Source organism: Chelmon rostratus, chromosome 12, assembly GCF_017976325.1.
Source record: "Chelmon rostratus isolate fCheRos1 chromosome 12, fCheRos1.pri, whole genome shotgun sequence".
Lineage (NCBI taxonomy): Eukaryota > Metazoa > Chordata > Actinopteri > Chaetodontiformes > Chaetodontidae > Chelmon > Chelmon rostratus.
In genome coordinates this window covers 6,548,143-6,566,397 of record NC_055669.1, presented here as the reverse complement: position 1 = coordinate 6,566,397, position 18,255 = coordinate 6,548,143, and the positions used below count along the sequence as shown (strand labels likewise).

The 18,255-nt window shown below is 41.0% G+C and overlaps 2 protein-coding genes across 2 annotated transcripts; one reads left to right on the top strand and one right to left on the bottom strand.

Annotated features, from left to right (window-relative positions):
* Positions 1–33: 33 nt before the first annotated feature.
* Positions 34–1,502, top strand: c12h14orf119 (chromosome 12 C14orf119 homolog). The gene is made up of 2 exons (XM_041949517.1): positions 34–750; positions 850–1,502. The coding sequence occupies exons 1-2, from the start codon at positions 313–315 to the stop codon at positions 1,021–1,023; spliced, it is 612 nt and encodes a 203-aa protein (XP_041805451.1). The 5' UTR covers positions 34–312; the 3' UTR covers positions 1,024–1,502.
* An 8-nt stretch (positions 1,503–1,510) lies between these two features.
* si:ch211-14a17.10 (protein MLP1) lies at positions 1,511–16,739 on the bottom strand. The gene is made up of 53 exons (XM_041948914.1): positions 16,664–16,739; positions 16,478–16,551; positions 16,332–16,376; positions 16,153–16,177; positions 15,835–15,903; positions 15,659–15,748; positions 15,483–15,551; positions 15,267–15,362; positions 15,055–15,141; positions 14,858–14,950; positions 14,366–14,431; positions 14,184–14,273; positions 13,991–14,077; positions 13,808–13,897; positions 13,557–13,646; positions 13,277–13,363; positions 12,945–12,974; positions 12,786–12,854; positions 12,552–12,635; positions 12,345–12,431; positions 11,387–11,470; positions 11,208–11,276; positions 11,023–11,112; positions 10,735–10,824; positions 10,560–10,649; positions 10,418–10,480; positions 10,114–10,176; positions 9,955–10,023; positions 9,728–9,811; positions 9,566–9,652; positions 8,754–8,837; positions 8,576–8,644; positions 8,338–8,427; positions 8,111–8,200; positions 7,932–8,021; positions 7,775–7,837; positions 7,625–7,687; positions 6,404–6,472; positions 6,115–6,198; positions 5,881–5,967; positions 5,674–5,757; positions 5,464–5,532; positions 5,293–5,382; positions 5,111–5,200; positions 4,926–5,015; positions 4,748–4,837; positions 4,560–4,640; positions 4,290–4,352; positions 3,663–3,725; positions 3,406–3,552; positions 3,091–3,237; positions 2,764–2,811; positions 1,511–2,194 (listed from the first exon to the last, which is right to left on the bottom strand). Exons 1-53 carry the CDS (start codon positions 16,737–16,739, stop codon positions 1,641–1,643), a joined length of 4,698 nt encoding a protein of 1,565 aa, XP_041804848.1. The 3' UTR covers positions 1,511–1,640.
* Positions 16,740–18,255: the final 1,516 nt, after the last annotated feature.

Below are 18,255 nucleotides of genomic sequence, written 5' to 3'. Positions count from 1 at the left end.
ACTAGGCTGCACTCACTTCCTGTCTAATATTGTTAGAAAGCTTAGCGCCACTCTCGTTCCAACGTCGCCGCACTTCAGATATGCCGACAAGAAGGTAATTTATGTAAGGAAACATGGGTACTCAGAAATATTTGTGTTAAAAGCACTTTACGCCAGTTTTAAATTCAGACTCCGATAGTGTTGTTTATAAGCTAAGCTACATGTTAACGTTACCCAGACCAGCGTCTCTCCCGGCAGCTGGCTTTGCGGATTAATTAACAGCAGAGGAATAGCTGGCTTTTCTCGGGCTGAAACAAACCTGTATTTCCAAAGATGTCGTGGTTCAATCATGTCAGTCAAGGCTCAAATCAGCAGCAACAACAGCCCCCTGACAGCCACAGACCCACAGCCACAGACACCCTGTGTAGCACTCTCAACTCCAAGCTCAGAGGTCCGACAGATGGATCAACGACCATGGCAACACCACACTGGACCGGCTACTCCTCTCCCAGCCCGGAGGACTTTCCATCAGCTCCACAGGGTGTAGCCAGCCCTCCCAGCCTCGAGAAGCTGTCCTGCTCTTCCCCGAGTGCAGGTCAGATGAGAGACCCGGAGCCCATCTCCTATGTAAGCCTCCAGGAGCAGCGGTGCGTCCTGAGCTGGTTCCAGGGCTGGACCGCCACACAGAGGGAACGGTTCTTGCAGGACCTTCTGGGTAAAGCTGTGCCTGGAAAAGTGTGCACCCTCCTCGACTCACTGAGTACTCTTCAGGTACTTTCTGCACTGTCACTTCTCGACAGATAACCCAGAGAGTGATGTCATGTCATTTCAAACATTAACAGCTGCTTTCTTTATTTGTGCCCTGACCAGGTTAAAGACAGACTGCCCAACATCTTTGAATGCCAGCTGCGCCTGTGGACCCAGTGGTTTGAGTCTTGGGGAGAAGAGGAGAGGAATCATTTCCTGCATATGCTGGAAGAGTGTGACCCAGTGTTTGTCGCCCACTTTTACAGGAGCGTAGCCGGTACAGCAGGAAGAGACTGAGCAATGTCCCCAGTGTGATGGAAAAGCAAGTGATTATAATAAAATGTGTTGAGAGGTGATGTGTAGTGGGAAATGTGTGTTAGATCTGAGATAGTTCTCTTGAGAGAAATGTTTGTGCAACAGTGATGGGACTTATTGTGGAAGGTAAACCATCTCATTCTAAGAACAGAAATGTTAATTCAGTATAAGCTGTTTCTATCCCGCTTCCTACACCGGTTTCTCCAGGGCTGCATCACACATTATACCAATTTTATATAAAGGTCAGAACTTTGTGCACAATGCTTTCATCATGGGCTAAACTCTGCCATTTAGGGACCCAATGGCATGAAATTTAAATAAACAGGTTTGACATCTGGCTGTAGGACAATTCAACTTACAGGACTTCATCTAAAAACACCTGGAATGACATGGACAAGACGACAAAGCCTTTTTCAAAGAATAAACAAAATGCATTCTCGTATGTTTGTTGTTGTTTTATTGTCTTAAACATTCAGCAGCAGTGATAATAAGGGTGTGTGAGAATTACTCTGCAGTCACAGGGATTGTTTTATTACCTACTGAGATGTCCATAAATGGTGAAGATTTGACACAGGACAAAACATAACTTTCAGTGTTCTCTATTTTATCCAGTCAACTGATCCTTGAGGAAGTAACACAATTGGAGTCTGATTTTCAACATCCTCAACACAAAAATTAATAAATGGATAAATATTGTCTGTAAACCTTTGACCTACAAATGAGTACATATGAGTTCTTGCACCAGCGTCGTAAAAAGAGATCCGTCCCTGCTTGATGTCCAGCAGAATGCCCAGTGTCAGAGGTTGCGTCTGAAGTGGAATAATAACAGGTCTTCTATCAATAGCTCTGTACTGACCCTGTTTGTTCAGGACTACAGTCCAGAAACCATTTGCTGGCGTGAATATTATCGTTCCCCTTCTTGAAGCAGATTCACTGGCCATCCCGAGATGGAAACAAAGCTTTCCAGCTACAGACACCTCCCAGTAATGTCTGCCAGATGAGAAGCCATTCTGACCCAGGACAGCGAGAGACACATCAAAGCGGCCTGGATTGTCTGGGACATTTTGCATTTCCGTAGTAGTGGATATCTCAGTGTTATCTGCAGACAGCATTATTCTTGGGTTTGCCGTGTTTGGATCCATGGTTATCTTGCCTGTAAATCGAGAAATGTAGCAGATGCATTTATTTACATATAATTTTAGAGGAAACTGACATTAAGATGTTCAAAGCAGTTCTCTAGTGATTTAGCATGTTGCTTCTATAAAGCTGGAAAACTCACAAGAGACAGATGAAAAAAGAATGGTCAAAATGAAACCCGCAGAGGCTGAGATATCATGACTTCTGGGTCTTGGCACAGGTCAAGCTACAAAACACTGCATCCTATGTTTCCCATAATGCAACTGGTTAGCATATTTCAATAAACCCTCCATGTCCCATAAACAGACTTGACAAAGCTTTTTAAGAGCCACAGAAGACATGATACAACTATTTTGTTGACAGGCTGAGTAGCAGTCGGTATGACGGGTAAAACCTGCCCTTTCAAAGTCATCCATACAGTTGGATTAATACAGTATTTCACCAGTGTGTGTACAGTGTGTGTGTGTGTATGTGTAGGGCTGTATATTTGTATCATGACATTAATGCAGTTTGAACATTCACCATGTAGGATTTGAATGTCAACATGAAATAGAAATACCAAACTCTTGTGTGTGTGTGACTCACTGGGATAGATGGTTTTATCTTCCACTTCAGTCACTTTGTTTTGGAGATCTGAGGAGAGACAGAACAGCACAGTATAATTTTACGTGTTTGCGTGTGTTAGGGGGGTGGTGGCGCATTCAATTCTGCACCTTGCTGAATAGAAGAATTACCTTGTATATCATCCTCAAGTTTGTTCTTCTCATTTTGCAGGCCTGGAATCGGAACAGAAAAGACAGCAACATTTATCCATTTCATCAAGAAGAATGACGAGAGCAGCCTCCCCTCTATTATGCTGAATGAATCTACTTATTGTGTGTATGAGCAGCACTTTCAGAGGGCTGAACATACTGTTGTAGTCGTCCTGCAGTCTGTTATTCTTCCTGGTCTGTTCTTTTAACTTGTGCTGCAGCTGGTTGAGCGCAGCGTCCTTCTCATGCAGCTGCTGCAGCAGGTGATCAGTGTTGTCCTGGGTCTGATTCCTTTGTCTCTCTAAGTCTGTTTGATGAAATATATAGTTCAAAAACAACATCAAATAACACGCTGGACTTCAAGGATACCAAATCCCACCATTGCATTGCATGCATTGCATTACCTATTAGCTCTCCTCTCTTATTTACTGACTGAATGGACTTATTTTGTCTATGGACAGAGGGGTGAACTTACTGTTGTATTCATCCAGCAGCCTGGTATTCTTCCTCGTCTGTTCTTCTAGCTCCTGCTGCAGCTGTTTCAGGTTGGCATCCCTGTCGTGTAGCTGCTGCTGCAGGCGATCTGCATCCTCCTGGCTCTGTTGCAGCTGCCTTTGCAAATCTGTTCGATGAAATACAAAGTTCAAGAACTACATCGGATGACTCGCTGGATACTGTTTCAAGGACAGCTATGTGTCGAGAGTGATAATAAGGTCATAATGAGGAACTCACCGTCACACTGGGTATTGGCATCTTCGCAGCACATTGTCAGTTCCTTGACCTCTTGCTTTAAGTCTGACAGAGGAAGGATTGTAAAACATTGACATGTATCAAACACAAAGTGTGAAGAACAAGTTTTAAACAAATACGTCAGTATTTTGGGAAATCTTAACTTAGCACAAATAGAAAAAGGGTGAAACGGGTAGCCTGGCTCTGCCCAAAGGTAACAAAATCCCCTTCCAGCACCTGAAAATCACTAATTAACACATACAAAAACAGATGTGTAAAAATGACAAGTTCTGCTTTTGCAGGGGGGTTATGTGCCGGATTATTTCCTGACCAGGCACACTCACTTCCTGGAGTCATGTCAAGTTGCCAGGCAACCAGTGGAGACTTCAGGAAGTTTCTGATCCTGGCCAAGAAATAGTCTGGCACATACCACCCCATAAAAACACAATGCACTTTGTTAACTCTGGAGAGAGCCAGCTAAGCCTTTGCGCTAAGATACGCTAATCGTCTTCTGTATGTAGACAGGAAGTGGTATCAATCTTCTCATCTAATTCTCAGAGGAAAGCGAATAAGCATATTTCCCAAAATGTCAAACTATCTCTTTAAACCAGTACAATGTACAGTACATACCTCTATTTGTATTTTCAAGTTTTTTGTTCTCTTTTTGCAGTGTTTGTGCTTGTTGTTCCAATTCTGAGAGAGAAGACGAGACACAACCACAACTGCATGAACAAACAAATTGGTTTCTTTCAACAACCTTCCAGATGAATACAATCTTTAACCACACAGACAGATGATTTAGTCATTACACGTTAGTCTTAGGAATGTTAATAAGATCTATTCTAGCACTCATAGTAGGAAATATTGTGTTGGATGACAGCACAGACACGACTGACACACCGTTGATATCTTGCTTAGCAGCCCTGGATGCCTGCCTCTGAGCCTTTTTCAGTTTTGTCCTCAGATCAGCAATCTCCATGACTGGCAGAGACACAGTACACAGCAGCAGTGTTACTTTGTGCTTATACGAAACAAACAACATGAGACGCAAAAAAAAAAAAAAAAAAGCAAATAAAACGTTTTCATACTCAAGTTGAAATTCTTTGTATCTGCTTCCTTGAGTCGAAGTTCACTGTCTTGCAGTTGCCTCTTGGACAAATCCAGTTTCTTTTGAAGCTCTGAAAACAATTTAGAGATCAATGAAATACAAAATGTGTGTATGTGTCATCTCACGGCACAATGTAACTGTCCCATTTTCCTCTTTACCTTCTTGGTTCTCAGTGTTAGTTTCTTTGAGGAATGCTATCTCTTCTTCCAGGGGTTTGATTTTCATGTGAAGCTTCATAATCTGAGCGGCTAAAAAAAGACAAAACAAGCTACTGTTAGTATTCTGACGCGGGCTGATACTTTTGTCTTTGTCTTTCCTGATCAAAACTGAGGAGAACACTCACATAGATTAGCGATCCTCGTGTCACTTGAGTCCAGGACCAGTGTCTTTTCTTTTATCTGATTTCTGACATCCTCCAGTTCATTCTCCAGTTCTTCCAGAGGAACAAAACAAGTGTGTTATTTCCTCGAAACGTATGGAAAAAGAGCATCAGGACACATGTGACGTGCATTTGCTGCTTCCCACCTTTAATTTTGTCCAGTTCTGCTTGTATCTGAATGTTCTCTTGCTTCTTCAGTCTTGCTATTTCATCTCGCTGAGCCAAGATTGTAAACACTAACAGGAGAAAGGTGTGATTAGATCAGTTCAGCGAGGGAGCAATTACGTTTCACTGTCATTCTGATGATGACGACTCACTCAGTTTAGTATTTTCATCGTTTTCATCTTGAATTCCATCAATCAGATTATTCAAGTGGTCTTGGAGTCCTGCAGACAAGAGACACAGAACACCTTTATTTCATGTGATCACATGTATTGTTCTTTATGGTTTACTCAATATTATACCATAATTTCTTATTGCTCTAGTGTTCTTTGTATATGTAGTCAAAAAACATTTCTGTCACTCACCGCTAAGCTTATTGAAATCTGTGTCATTTGCTGCCACATTCACCAGTTTCTCAATCTCTGTTTGAATGGCAATAATCTGTAGAACTGGAAGAAAGATTTAACATTGATCACAATCACATTTGAGCATGTAGCACTTCCCATCTTGACTACACAGATAATTCAGTGATTGTGATTCTGTCAGCGGGTTGTTCATCTCGTTCTACTCACATCTTTGTGGTTGAGCACTTCTTGCTTTTAGCTCCTCTGTTCTTTTAGCCAGCTCAGCCGTTTTCTCATCTATAATTTTCTGAAGTTCTGCAGAGCCAAAGACAATATTGTAACTGTAAAGAAATGGTGCATGCTTCATAAAGTACAAGGATGGAATTTATCAACATATGGCCAATATTAAAAGGTATAGTGATAATGAAACACACACATACACACACACACACACACACTGACCTTTTATCTTGGTTTCAGATTCAGTGTTCTGTAGTTGTCTCTTTAGCTCCTCCAGCTGCAGAGTTAAGGTAGAAACTTGAAGGGCTGAAAGAAGCACAATTAAAAGCAGTTAAGTCAGTAACTGCGTTCTGCCTTATCCATAAAACTTTCTCTTGACACAACTGTCATCGTAGTTCAAGAAAAAATGAACTGCCTACATTCTGATAGATTTCCACCATCCATTATCGATGAATCATTCATATTATCAATGAATCGATGCAGTGTTTGGTAACTCAGGTCCATCACTCACCAAGTGAAGTAACGGTGTCAGATTTGGACTGCAGTTCCTTCATTTTAGCGTCCAGGTCATTCTGCAGATCTGCAAAGGCACATCTGTAAAAACTCTTGATCCCACAGACAGAACGAGATCTCGCATTTAAACTGCTTAAAAATAGGGCGATTTGAGGAGTGTGAACAGTTTTTCTCTTATTCAATTCTTTATGCTATTGTGAGTCATGCTTTTGACAGGCATCGTCTGCTCAGCAAGATTTTCTATCTTAGGGTCTCGCCAGGGTCGCCCTCTCTCCTGCTTGTCATTCGCTTCATCGCTCTAGCTACTTGCAATCTGGCAATCACAAGATCATGAGCCAATCACTGTCCATAACATGCCCCTTTTCATATGAATTTATGCAGATGATACTGTCATACGTGTAAGAACACGCTCCAAACTGATAACCTGTTTGTCAACTATCTGACAGGTCAAAGAAGCACTATTGCCCATGATTGAACATGTTAATTGTTTAACATGAAACATTTCTTTCATGAATTATTTTATTTTAATGATTGCACATAGCCTATTAAACTAAGATCTAACACAAACTTCCTTCAAAGAAAAAAAGTCCTGTGCATTAAATGAATAAAGCAATATTTTCATATGGCTCTGTCAGTAATTAAGGGAAAACATTTTCAACAGGCAAGTTGAGTTCAACTGAAAAATAAATCTAAATAAATTAAAATACAAAAATCTATAGGACACAGACAAAACAATACTTTCCTTTTTGGGGAGTGGGTAACTGATAGTTAACATCTGTTCTGGCTGCTGATGAATAATTAGGCCGATACCCGTTTGCCGCGCTGCAGTGAGTTCGCAGGCTACCGTTGCATTGTGGGGAATGTAGTATTGGTGCGTGCAAAACACCAGCGGGCGGCTGCGGCCAGTTCTAATACTAATCAAATATCATCCGGGGGGCCACATATAAATCATTTGTGGGCCGCATCTGGCCCGCGGGCCTTGACTTTGACATATGTGCTTTAAGTGCATTCAGTTTTGAATTGAGGGAAAACACCAATAGCAGTAATACATCAGACCCTCTCTGCATGGTGCAAAATCCAGTCATCTGCTAAACATAAAAAGATGCGATGACTGGCATATTTCACAATTCCTTTGAAATAGAAAACAAACTCATTCATTTCCCACAATGGAGTCCCATGGGTGTGACACTGTTGGCTAGTCAGCAGAGGTTACACTCACCCTGAAGTTTCTGCTCAAACCTGGAACACTGTGCCTCCGTCTGGCTCAGTTGATTCTGCAGAGCTAGAAGAGAAATCACATTCATTTGTAACTTCATTTTCTTTTTCCTTTCCTCTCGCAGACGCATGCACATTCTACTACTGAACTTACCCTCGATCTCAGCCCGATCACGAGTGTGCTCCTCCACTTTTTCCTTCAGCTGTTCCCTCAGCTCTGGAAAGAGTAAGGTATGCTTCAGTTTAAGAAGGAGCGACAGTGCTGCTAACACATGAACTCCATAGTGCGAAAGGGAAAATGAGGCGCTCACTGGTAATTGTAGCAGAAGCTGTTTGGCCCTCCTTGTGCTTCTCTCTTTCTAGGTTTCTGAGTTGGTTGTGCAGATCTGTGACTGTCAGAACTGAGACACACAGAAATAATCTATACTACAGAAACACATTACAGATCATATTGAAAACATTAACGCAGACACGTTTGCTTTTCACTTACTCAACCTGGCATTCGTCTGATTCTTCTCAGTCAGCTCACTGACATATTTCTGCAGCTCTTTCTTCTTCGTTGCAAGATCATTTGTGAGCTCTGGGACAAATTTCAACACATTTCTTAGTTATATGCAGCAAATCAGGATACAATAAAAGCAGTATAACAGAAAACCTTAGCAGCAGGGAGTGATCAGCTTGTTTGGGGATTTGTAAAGGTTTGCTGGAGATACTTACGGGTCGCCTGAGCAGTTTGTGACACCTGGAGGTCTGACAGCTGTCTCTGCAGCTGCTCCACCTGACTCTGCAGGCTTATGATTTTCAGCACTGAAGCACATCACAACAGAAAGGACAAGCATGCAGTTTAATTCAAGAGATACTGTAACAGGATGCCAAACAAAGTGTGCAGGGGGATGAAAGACAGGAAACCTAATTTGTCTGTGAATCTGTCTGCTCACAGTTTTTTCAGACTCACTCAGTTTTGTGTGTCCGTCGGCTTTGTCGTCTATTTCAGTGATAAGGCCGTTCAGTCTGCTTTGCAACTCTGGGAAAAAGTAAATCGTCTTCAATGCAGATTACATTTAGTCATTGCTATTTAATTGTTCAAATACTTTCAGTCTGAATTGGTACATTGGCATCTAAAACAGACTAACCTTTTAGACTGTCACCATCGGTCTCATTGCCAGCCTTTTTCTGAAGGTCCCATATCTCATTCTGCAGCTCAATGATTGTCAAAACTGAAACGAAACACACATACGGTGAGTTTGACTGGCTTTGTTGTCTCAGAAATCTGTCTCACCAGTCCTCGACAGACTAAATGTCCATTTACTTTATCTATTATCTCTGAGCTCTGGTCACTGGGAATCAACAAGTATTGGTGCAGTTTAAAACTGGAGTGTCTGCTTGGCTATAAGCCCCTGGCTGATACTCGAAACATCTAACACTAAACGTCACAAATAGATGAGAGATCTAAATCGTTGCAAGAAACAATCTCAAGCCAAATCACATAAATCACTGAAACACTTTCTTTCTTTCTGCAACATGATGGTGATTCTGCAGAGTTCGGTTCGGTTTTCATTGAAGAGCATTTTATAAAAAAAGAAGATAATCCTTGCTCAGGACATTTTTTCTTAAGCAGTTGTGATTTTATATTCTGTATGTCATAGTACAAAAGCACCCCTGCCTCCATTTTCAGGATAAATCAACATAATTTAATATCATGTCAATATCTGGTTTTCCAAACCACCTCCACAAAAATTAGATACATGTGACTTTTACATTAAAGAACACTTTCTGTCAAGTATTACCTCTACCAGTTTATTAAACACTCAAATATCGACACCACAAACAATAATAATTTATTTTGATTACGCTTGAAAAAAAAATTGAGTTCATATTTTCGATGAGGCTGCGTTGTTAACAGTGACCCAGACGATCACAGTGTATCAAACCAATGCAAACTCACCTATTTTGGGGTTTGCAATTAGTCTCTCTAAGTCTGCAGTCTTGGAGTTCAGATCTTCTTGCTTCTTCTCTAGTTGCCTCTGCAGCTCTGCAAGGAGACAAACTGATCAATGATAGCTGGGAGAGGCAGAAAGAAACACCCACTGTGAGCACTGTCACTCACCTGAGATCCTCTCTGGGTCGTCTGTGGCGGAGATCAGCTCCCTCAGAGTCCTCAGCTCATTGTGCAGGTTCATCACGTTCAGAGCTGAGTCCAGAAAACAGAGCAGGCATCACAACAAGGTCTGTACTTGTGAAATAAACTGAGCAGCAAGGAGGGATCCCACCTTTAAGTGGAAATGACACTGTACTGAGGCTATAATAGCAATGCTGCTTTGTAAATTTACTCACTGAGTGCTGCTTTCGAGACTCCGGTTCTGTTCAATTCTGCAATCTTCTGTTCAAATTCAGTCTTTACCTCTATTAGAAACACACACAGAATCCAAATCAGATCTAACACAAGAACCTGAATCACCAGAGCCTTTAGCTAAAGTCATATTTACAACTTACCCTCATATCTTTCCTCAAATCCGGAGCATTCTTCAGTCTTTACCCGCAGTTTCCTCTGCAGCTCTGTTGAAAACAAGGAAGCCGGGTCATCAAAGCTCACCCTTCAGACAGGCCTTACTGATGACAATCCAATTAAGAAAAACCCAACTCACCTTTGGCCTCAGCCTGAGCAGCTGCAAGTTCCTTTTCTTTGGCTTGAAGCACAGTCTGAAGAGCTGATTTAAATTGATACCATGTAAAGTCAGTTTTTGTTTGCAGTAACCAAAATAGTGTAGGACGGCCACGGCCGGAGTTCACAGCTTACCCTCGATTCGAGCTTGATCACGAGAGTGCTCCTCTGTTTTTGCCTGCAGTTGCTGCCTCAGCTCTGGAAAAGTCCGATTTGCTTCATCAAACATCATATATTTGGTAAATTCAGCGATGTCAGAAGAAAATGAGACACTTACGGGTAATGGTTAAAGACGATGTTGCGTTATCATTGTGTCGCTCGTTTTCGAGGTTTCTGAGCTGGTTCTGCAGATCAGTGGCTGTAAGAACTGAGAAACATATAAATAAGTAAAGAAATAGATTTCAGACTATTTCTCAACAGAGGATGAAGACACTCATTCCTTTTTTACTTACTCAACCTGGCATTTGTCTGATTCTTCTCTTTCAGCTCGTTGACATATTTCTGCAGCTTGTCCTTCTTGGTCCTAAGATCATCTCTGAACTCTGAGACAAATGAAAACACATTAATATCACTGTCAACCTTTGTATAATGTGTGAAGACTTGCTTGCTTCCTTGTCTTAACTTTCATTCTCTGCTGTTTTATTCTATAGTTCAGTGGAACAAACTGTAAACCCTTTGATTTGATGGTGCTCATGTTGTGGAGGTCAGGGGGTTTGTAAAGAACCACTACAGATACTCACGGGCCGCCTGACTGGTTTGGAGCATCTGGAGGTCTGACAGCTGCCTCTGCAGCTGCCCCAGCTGATTCTGCAGGGTTATGATTTTCAGCACTGAAGCACATCACAACAGAGAGGTCAAAAAGAGTATTCTGGAAAATATGCTGTTGTAAGAGTGTACACAATTTCTCAAATTTATACAAACTCACTCAGTTTTGTGTCTCCGTTGCCTTTGTCGTCTATTTCAGCGATAAGGCCATCCACTCTGTTTTGCAGCTCTAGGAAAAGTCAAAAGTCTTACATGTAGATCACATTCAGACATTTTTTGACTTGACAGTCAAATAATGTCACTCTGAATTGTTAAACTGGCATTTTTCTCAGGACTAACCTTTTAGACGGTCATCATTGGTCTCATTGGCAGCCTTTTTCTGAAGGTCCCATATCTCATTCTGCAGCTCAATGATTTTCAAAACTGAAGCAAACACATGTAGTGAGACTGACTGAGTCTGTTCACAGCAACGTCTCACTGGTCAGTATTTTTTTCCTGACTCTTAGCAACAGTGGAGGAAGAAGTATTCACAGACTTTACTTGAAAGTAGCAACAACAGTGTAAAATTACTGTGTTGCAAGAAAAAAATCCCTGTAGTCAAAATCTTACTTAAGTCAAAGTACAAATGTATACATTTTAAGTACCAAAAGTAAAAGTACTTTTGTAAATAGTCAATTTCAGAGTGATATATATTGCATGATTGGATTGTAATTATTGAGGCAATATTGTGTTCTTCACTTTAATTTTACAGCTAGCAAAGGTGGCTTTATTCAAACTACTGTATATACTGCTGGGTATTTTAATCCATAACAATGCATCATAATTGACCGGTTGATTTATATTTTGTATGAACAGGAGGGGTGAGATTCAGCTGGTTGCAATCTGCAACCTCACCACTTGATGCCACTAAATCCTACACACTGGTTCTGTCAATCTGGAAACTAACTACTGACTACTATCAAATGAATGTAGTGGAGTAAAAAGGACAATATTTGTTCCCAAAACTTGGTAGATAGAAGTGGAAAGAAGCATAAATGTAAAGTACAGTACTTCAGTAAATGTACTTAGTTACATTCCACAACTTATTAAGATTAGTGGTTGATAACCTCAACCTATATGGAAAACTAAGAGGCACTCACTCACTGTGAGTTTGTTTTACTGTAAGCGCTGAAATGCCTCTAAAGAAACGTTCGGCTGCGGCTCACTTTTAAAAACTCACTTAAAAACGTTTAACTCAGCTGTTCGGTATGTAAGCAGTGACTCAGGCTGACACAGTGTATCAGATCAATGCACTCACTTGTTCTTGGATTAGCAAGCAGTCCCTCTATGTCTGCAGTCTTGGAGTTCAGTTCTTCTTGCTTTTCCTCCAGCTGCCTCTGCAGCTCTGTGAGGAGGAAAGACAGAAAAAGAAAGAACAGAATTTTCTCAGCGCCGGACTAAAGGCTTTATTAAGACATTTACACATTTGCATTGGGAAATGTTCACTGTGACCACGGTAACTCACCTGAGATCCTCTCTGGGTCGTCTGTGGTGGAGATCAGCTCCCTCAGAGTCCTCAGCTCATTGTGCAGGTTTATCACGGTCAGCGCTAACCCAGAAAAACAAACATCACTACACAGCTTATACTTCTGAAACACCCTGTCAGATGAGACACTGAGCGGGAGAGATTTCATCTATAATGTGAACAGTGCACCACACTGAGGCAACATCGGCAGTATTGCATTGTAGTGTCACTCACTGAGTGCTGCTTTCGAGTCTCCGGCTCTTTTCAATTCTGCAATCTTCTGTTCAAATTCAGTCTTTACTTCTATTAGAAACACACACAGAATCCAAATCAGACCTAACACAAGAACCTGAATCATCAGAGCCTCTAGCTGAAGTCATATTTACAACTTACGGTCATATCTCGCCTCAGATCCTGAGCATTCTTCACTCTTTAGCTGCAGTTTCTTCTGCAGCTCTGTTGTGTGAAAAGGAGGTCATGAAAACACTCTCCTGAAATTGTGCTTTGAAATGTTCAGGTTTCAAGTTTATCTACAAAGATAAAACAGACTCACCATGTATTTCAGCCTGAGCGTTGGCATATTCCTTTTCTTTGGCCTGAAGCAGAGTCTGAAGGGCTGATTTAACACAATAAAATGTATGAGATTTGTGTAAGGCACCAAATACACCCGTTGATTGCAGCCTTTTTTTCAGGCCGCCTTTAACAATAATAGTAGAGGAACTCACTGGTCGCTTGACTCGTCGATGTCGCCTGGTCCTGCTCATCAACCTGCAGCTCTCTCACCTCTTTCATTGTGCTGATGATTTTCATGACTGGTCAAAGTGAAAGCAAAGACTTGACTGGATATTTTCCCAACTTTTAAAACAGAGAGGCGTTATCCAAGATTTTAGAAAAAAAAAGTAGAATTAAGGTAGAATCGTTTGTATTTTTAAAGATTTGTTAATTTGAATGAAACTTAATTTTAATGCATAAATGTACTCGGTAAAGGCAGATACTCAGACGTACTCAGTTGTGCCTGGGCATACTCTGCTTCCTCCAGTTCTTTCTGTAACTTTTCTTGATGTTTCCTCTCCTCCTCCAAATTAGCTCTCAGCTCTGGGATGAAAAAACAACAACTACTTATGACTTTCTATAAGTGTCTATAGGATTTGTTCATAATTTCATCATGTCATAATCCCAACTGTACAAGCACAAGTGTAATTTACACGTAATACGTTTAAGCAAATCAAGTTTCAGAGAGCTGTAGGATCATTCACCTTTAAGCTGCAAATCAGTTGTCGTTTTGGCGTCTGACATTAACTGTCTAAAATGGTCCACTTCTGTCTGCAGCTTCAAAATCTCCTTAGCTGCAGGAAATAGGACAAAGGATGTCAAATCAATGCTGTAGTGAACACAACAATAGCAACAAAAAAGTGTATTTTGTTGAGTTTCACCCTTACTAAGTTCTGAGTTTCTCTCCTCACGATTTAACTGTAAAATTTTCTTTTTCAGGAGCTCAATTTTTTGCCTCCATTGCCTCTGGTAATCTGAAAAAGAAACCAAAATGTTTGGTAGCATATAGAAAGTCACATACAAGGTAAGACAGGAACTATGATACTTTGAGATCTCAAGACACAAAGTAAAGGGCCTCACCAGCAAAATTAGTTCTGGATTTTTCAATGTGGACACTGATGAGCCTCTGCATCACTGCGATCTTACTGTGCACAGAAATCAGCTCCAGCACTGCAGGACCAGCAGAGACTGTGTTAAATCCCGAACATTTAGGATTGTTAATCATGATGAAAAGACTGACAGATGTAGAGAGATGCACTGACTTGCTGATTCTGCATCTCCTTTGTGTCGCAGCTGACTGATCTTCCTGTCCAGTTGCTGTTGCAGAGCTGATGAGGTGAAAGTGATTATGCAGAGAACAAACCATAAATGCAAACACAAAATGCTAAAAGATGGATTCCTGCCAAACAAAACTGCTGAACAGACAGAGGATATAAAGTGAGATGATGCAAATGCGAGAATATGTGGCGCTTGTGAACAGCGGCCACAAGAAACAAGTGACAATTATGAGGTCATGCTAAAGTTTGCTAACATTAGCCACATAAGCTAGTGCACACACCAGACCTCAAACCTTACTGAAATGAGCAATAATGCACTTTATTTATGAATTAAATATTCTACTTGTAAAAGGAAGAATGTTTTATTTCTTGCATCAAAAGTTATATAATCTTGCTTCAAATGTGCTGTCTGAATTATGGACAGGCAGTTTTCATAGCTTAACATGCAAGTATATCAGTGAAGTGGCAGCAATTTACCCAGAATTCTATTGTCGGGTTGAAGACTAGTTTCTCCTCGTCTCGCCTGTTCCAAATCCCAGATCTGATTTTGCAGTGAGATGATCTGAAATACTGGACACACACCAAAGACGTTAAATCCTTGAGATGTCACCGCTGCTTATGTCTGTTCTACAAATGTCTTGTAAATTAAAAAAAAAAAAAAAAAGAGCTCTTACTCAGCGATGAGTTTGAGTGGCTTCTCTCAATCTGCTGCATCTTTTTATTCAATTCAGCGTTTTTCTCTTCCAGCTCCCTCTGCAGCACTGTGAGACACACGTTCAGATGTGAAACACTTTCATTCAAAGGCATGTATCGACAGTAACACAAGAGTTAAGTGCTGATCTGTAAAGACTTTGCCAGCAGATGTGCAGCATAAAGCAACACTCACCTCTGCTTTCAGCGGTGGTTTCTGTAGAATTAGCAGCATGTTTGACCTTCTTCTGCAATGCCCTCACCTCCCTGGTGAGAGCAATGATTTTCAGAACTAGAAGAAAACATTTGTATTAGATCAAACTGACACTTTGATGATAATAAATCTACAGAAACTGTGTTACGAAACATTAAACAAATATGAGAATTTTAACTTCATGTCAGGTGAACTTACTCAGGAACGCGTCACTATCAAATGTCTGGAGAAGCTGTGTCACTTTGTTGTGCAACTGGGTTCGATAAGCTGTCAGGGAATTAAAGATGCAGTTAAGCACTGGTTTATATGTTCCATGTGCATCCTCTGGGCATGTGCCATATAAATTAGAGTATGATTTACAATCAAAAGCTTACAGGTGGTAATAGCTGAGGCTGTCGAACTGCATGTGGCGAGCTCCAGTTTCAGCAGTCTGACGTCCCTCCTCAAGCCAAAGGCTTCGTTATCTGCCAGAGAGAGTACGGGTCATGTCAGAGCAACAGTGCGGCCAGCAGTCCTAACGAGCGACGCACCTCAGACTCTACGCACTCACCCAGCCGGCTGTTGAGGAGAGTTGTCTGCTGGAGCTGCCTGTTCAGCAGCGCCAGCTCTTCCTTCATACCTGACAGGGCATGTTGGGGATGTCAAATGTTAGCTCAGCACGATAATAGACAGAGGATGTCACAATGTGTTTTTACAGTCTTATAGTCTCAGCCTAAACAATTGTGTGCATTTGCAGTGGTAATTTTTACTATTACCAACACTGTCAACAGCGCTGATGTTATAACCAATAACATACAAAAGCTGCCCTGTGAGCCTGCCACCTATTATAATGTGTCTGACATGCACCTACATATAAAGAACCACTCACCAGTACAGGTTTTCAGAACAATTGTCTGTGTGGGAACAAAACATGTTAGTTTGGTTGAAACAAATACAAAACGTAGGCAGAAAAAAGACTCTTGGATATTTCTGTGTGACGTTGGTGACGTCACGGTAACAACAAACCGCAGCAGATATGCGTAAGCATAAAAAACATCTGTTACATACCGTTACATTTACATTCTTGGGATCAATTCCTTCGGGGAGGGTTATCTGAAGTCAACAGGGCAGAAGACAGAGCATTACGAGGATGGCCCAGATGGCTTTAAAAATGTGTATATCTCACTCTGTAAGTCACAGTTTGGGGGGCTCACTGGTATCTTTGAAATAATGTGGTCCACCTCTGAATGTCCTGTTTGGCCAGATAGAGTGTACACATCCTGGTGGACTGAGAAAACAGAGAAAATTCAAATCAACCGAATGTAACTGTCAGAGTTTGAGATATTTACATTTTATATGCAGCTTCCTGAGTGCAGTGCGGATGGATTACTGCTCCTTACCGTGTCTGTTGTCAGAAGCTTGAAAGACACAGGAGAGAAGGAGGGGGATCCAGACGAAATCAGAACCTCCAGCCATTGCGCTGTCTGCTTTGTCTCATAAAACTTCACCTGTCTATTAGCAGCAGTCCTAATGCTTTTTTATACCTCTAAATGATGGATGTCTGGGGGCGGCATTGGCTTCCCAAAAGAGGAGGAGCAAGCAATGACTACCCTCACGAAAAGCTAACACCTTGCATGGGACATCTTTCCAGCTGTACACATTTCATACACTGAAGCTGATTACAAAATGTGTAAGACATTAAAAATAAGAGCAGGACAAGTTAATTAGTTACGGTGTTGCAGACATTGTGTTTGCTGAACATAAACTTCAACATTGTGGAAACACTCAGAGAGAAGTCGATGCCAGTAGGCCAACATTTAGAGATCGGGTACAGCCACACTGGCAGGGCTGAACTTACACTCAGTGTCGTTTGTAAATGTAAAACTTCAGTATCATTTCAATTAAATCTTAGTGAAAAGTTTGTTCTACTTAATATTTTAGGTGACGAGTCTGATGATAACTTCTGCAAGAGACAAGTTGAACTTGACAAACACATCTATTTACACAGAGTTAATGATTCAAAAGTAAAAGAGTTGTGTCAATCGTAAAACACAATGTTTGTATGCCATGAGTCAGCGTTTGCTTGGCTTGGCTTGAAATGTGAGCTTCCTCCGATGTTTACAGTAAAGCGCGCGTTTCTTGTAGGGTTTTTGAAGAAAATTGCATCAATCAAAACAGCCGAGCTGTCCAAGATGTAAATTTACCGTAACAAAAACTACAACATGTTTTAAAGGGTTGTTTCACACAAATCACTACAGAAAACAGATTTTCTACCTAACTTTTTTTTTTTTTTACTCAGGTTTGTGATTCCTGCCTCCACTGCAGTGCACTGGGGCTGAATGATATTTAGTTTGTGTTGATCTCAGCATTTAAAAATGTCAATTTGGAAAATCAAACAGCAACATGCGTTTGCAGTGTCTCATTTAGTCTTTATTGCAACTGTTGACAGACCTGGTTTTCATAGTGATTCTGAAAAATGAGATGTTGCAGTTGAAGTGTTTTAAATGGGAACTTCGATCTCTGTTGCACTGTAGTGGAGGCCGAAAACCTCAGAGACAGACATCTCAAAATACCTCTGCAGATAAAGCCAAAACTATGTGCATACGTACACCACTAATGATGCGAGAAAATGTGTCGTTTTGTCATTTGTGAGGTCACGACCCAGCTCTTAGGCCATGACGAAAGGAGGGGGGGCCAGACAGCCGTCACAATATGTATTTTCAGACTGATGAAGTCAAAAAAGAATCTTTTTCTTAAATCACTTAATGTGGAATCAGAAAAACGAGTGGTCGAGTGCATAATCTGAATTCTGCATCTGTGTCGAGGTCATGATGCAAAATAGAGCATACTATCAGGAATTAGCATTACATTTGTTTTCTTTGGCTTGAAATTAAAAATCTGTTTGCAGTGTCAGCAACCTTCCCGTAAAGTTCATTTGTTGATAATGATTGACTGAATCTTTTCCATCCGTGCCAAAAAAGAAATTTTTAGT

Coding starts and splice junctions, on each gene's coding strand:
- c12h14orf119 (XM_041949517.1), top strand. CDS start 313: ATGTCGTGGTTCAATCATGTCAGTCAAGGCTCAAATCAGCAGCAACAA. Junction 751..849: donor ACTCACTGAGTACTCTTCAG/GTACTTTCTGCA, acceptor TGCCCTGACCAG/GTTAAAGACAGACTGCCCAA.
- si:ch211-14a17.10 (XM_041948914.1), bottom strand. CDS start 16,739: ATGGCTGGAGGTTCTGATTTCGTCTGGATCCCCCTCCTTCTCTCCTGT. Junction 5,968..6,114: donor ATCTGAAACCAAGATAAAAG/GTCAGTGTGTGT, acceptor TTGGCTCTGCAG/AACTTCAGAAAATTATAGAT. Junction 3,553..3,662: donor TGCCAATACCCAGTGTGACG/GTGAGTTCCTCA, acceptor TTCATCGAACAG/ATTTGCAAAGGCAGCTGCAA.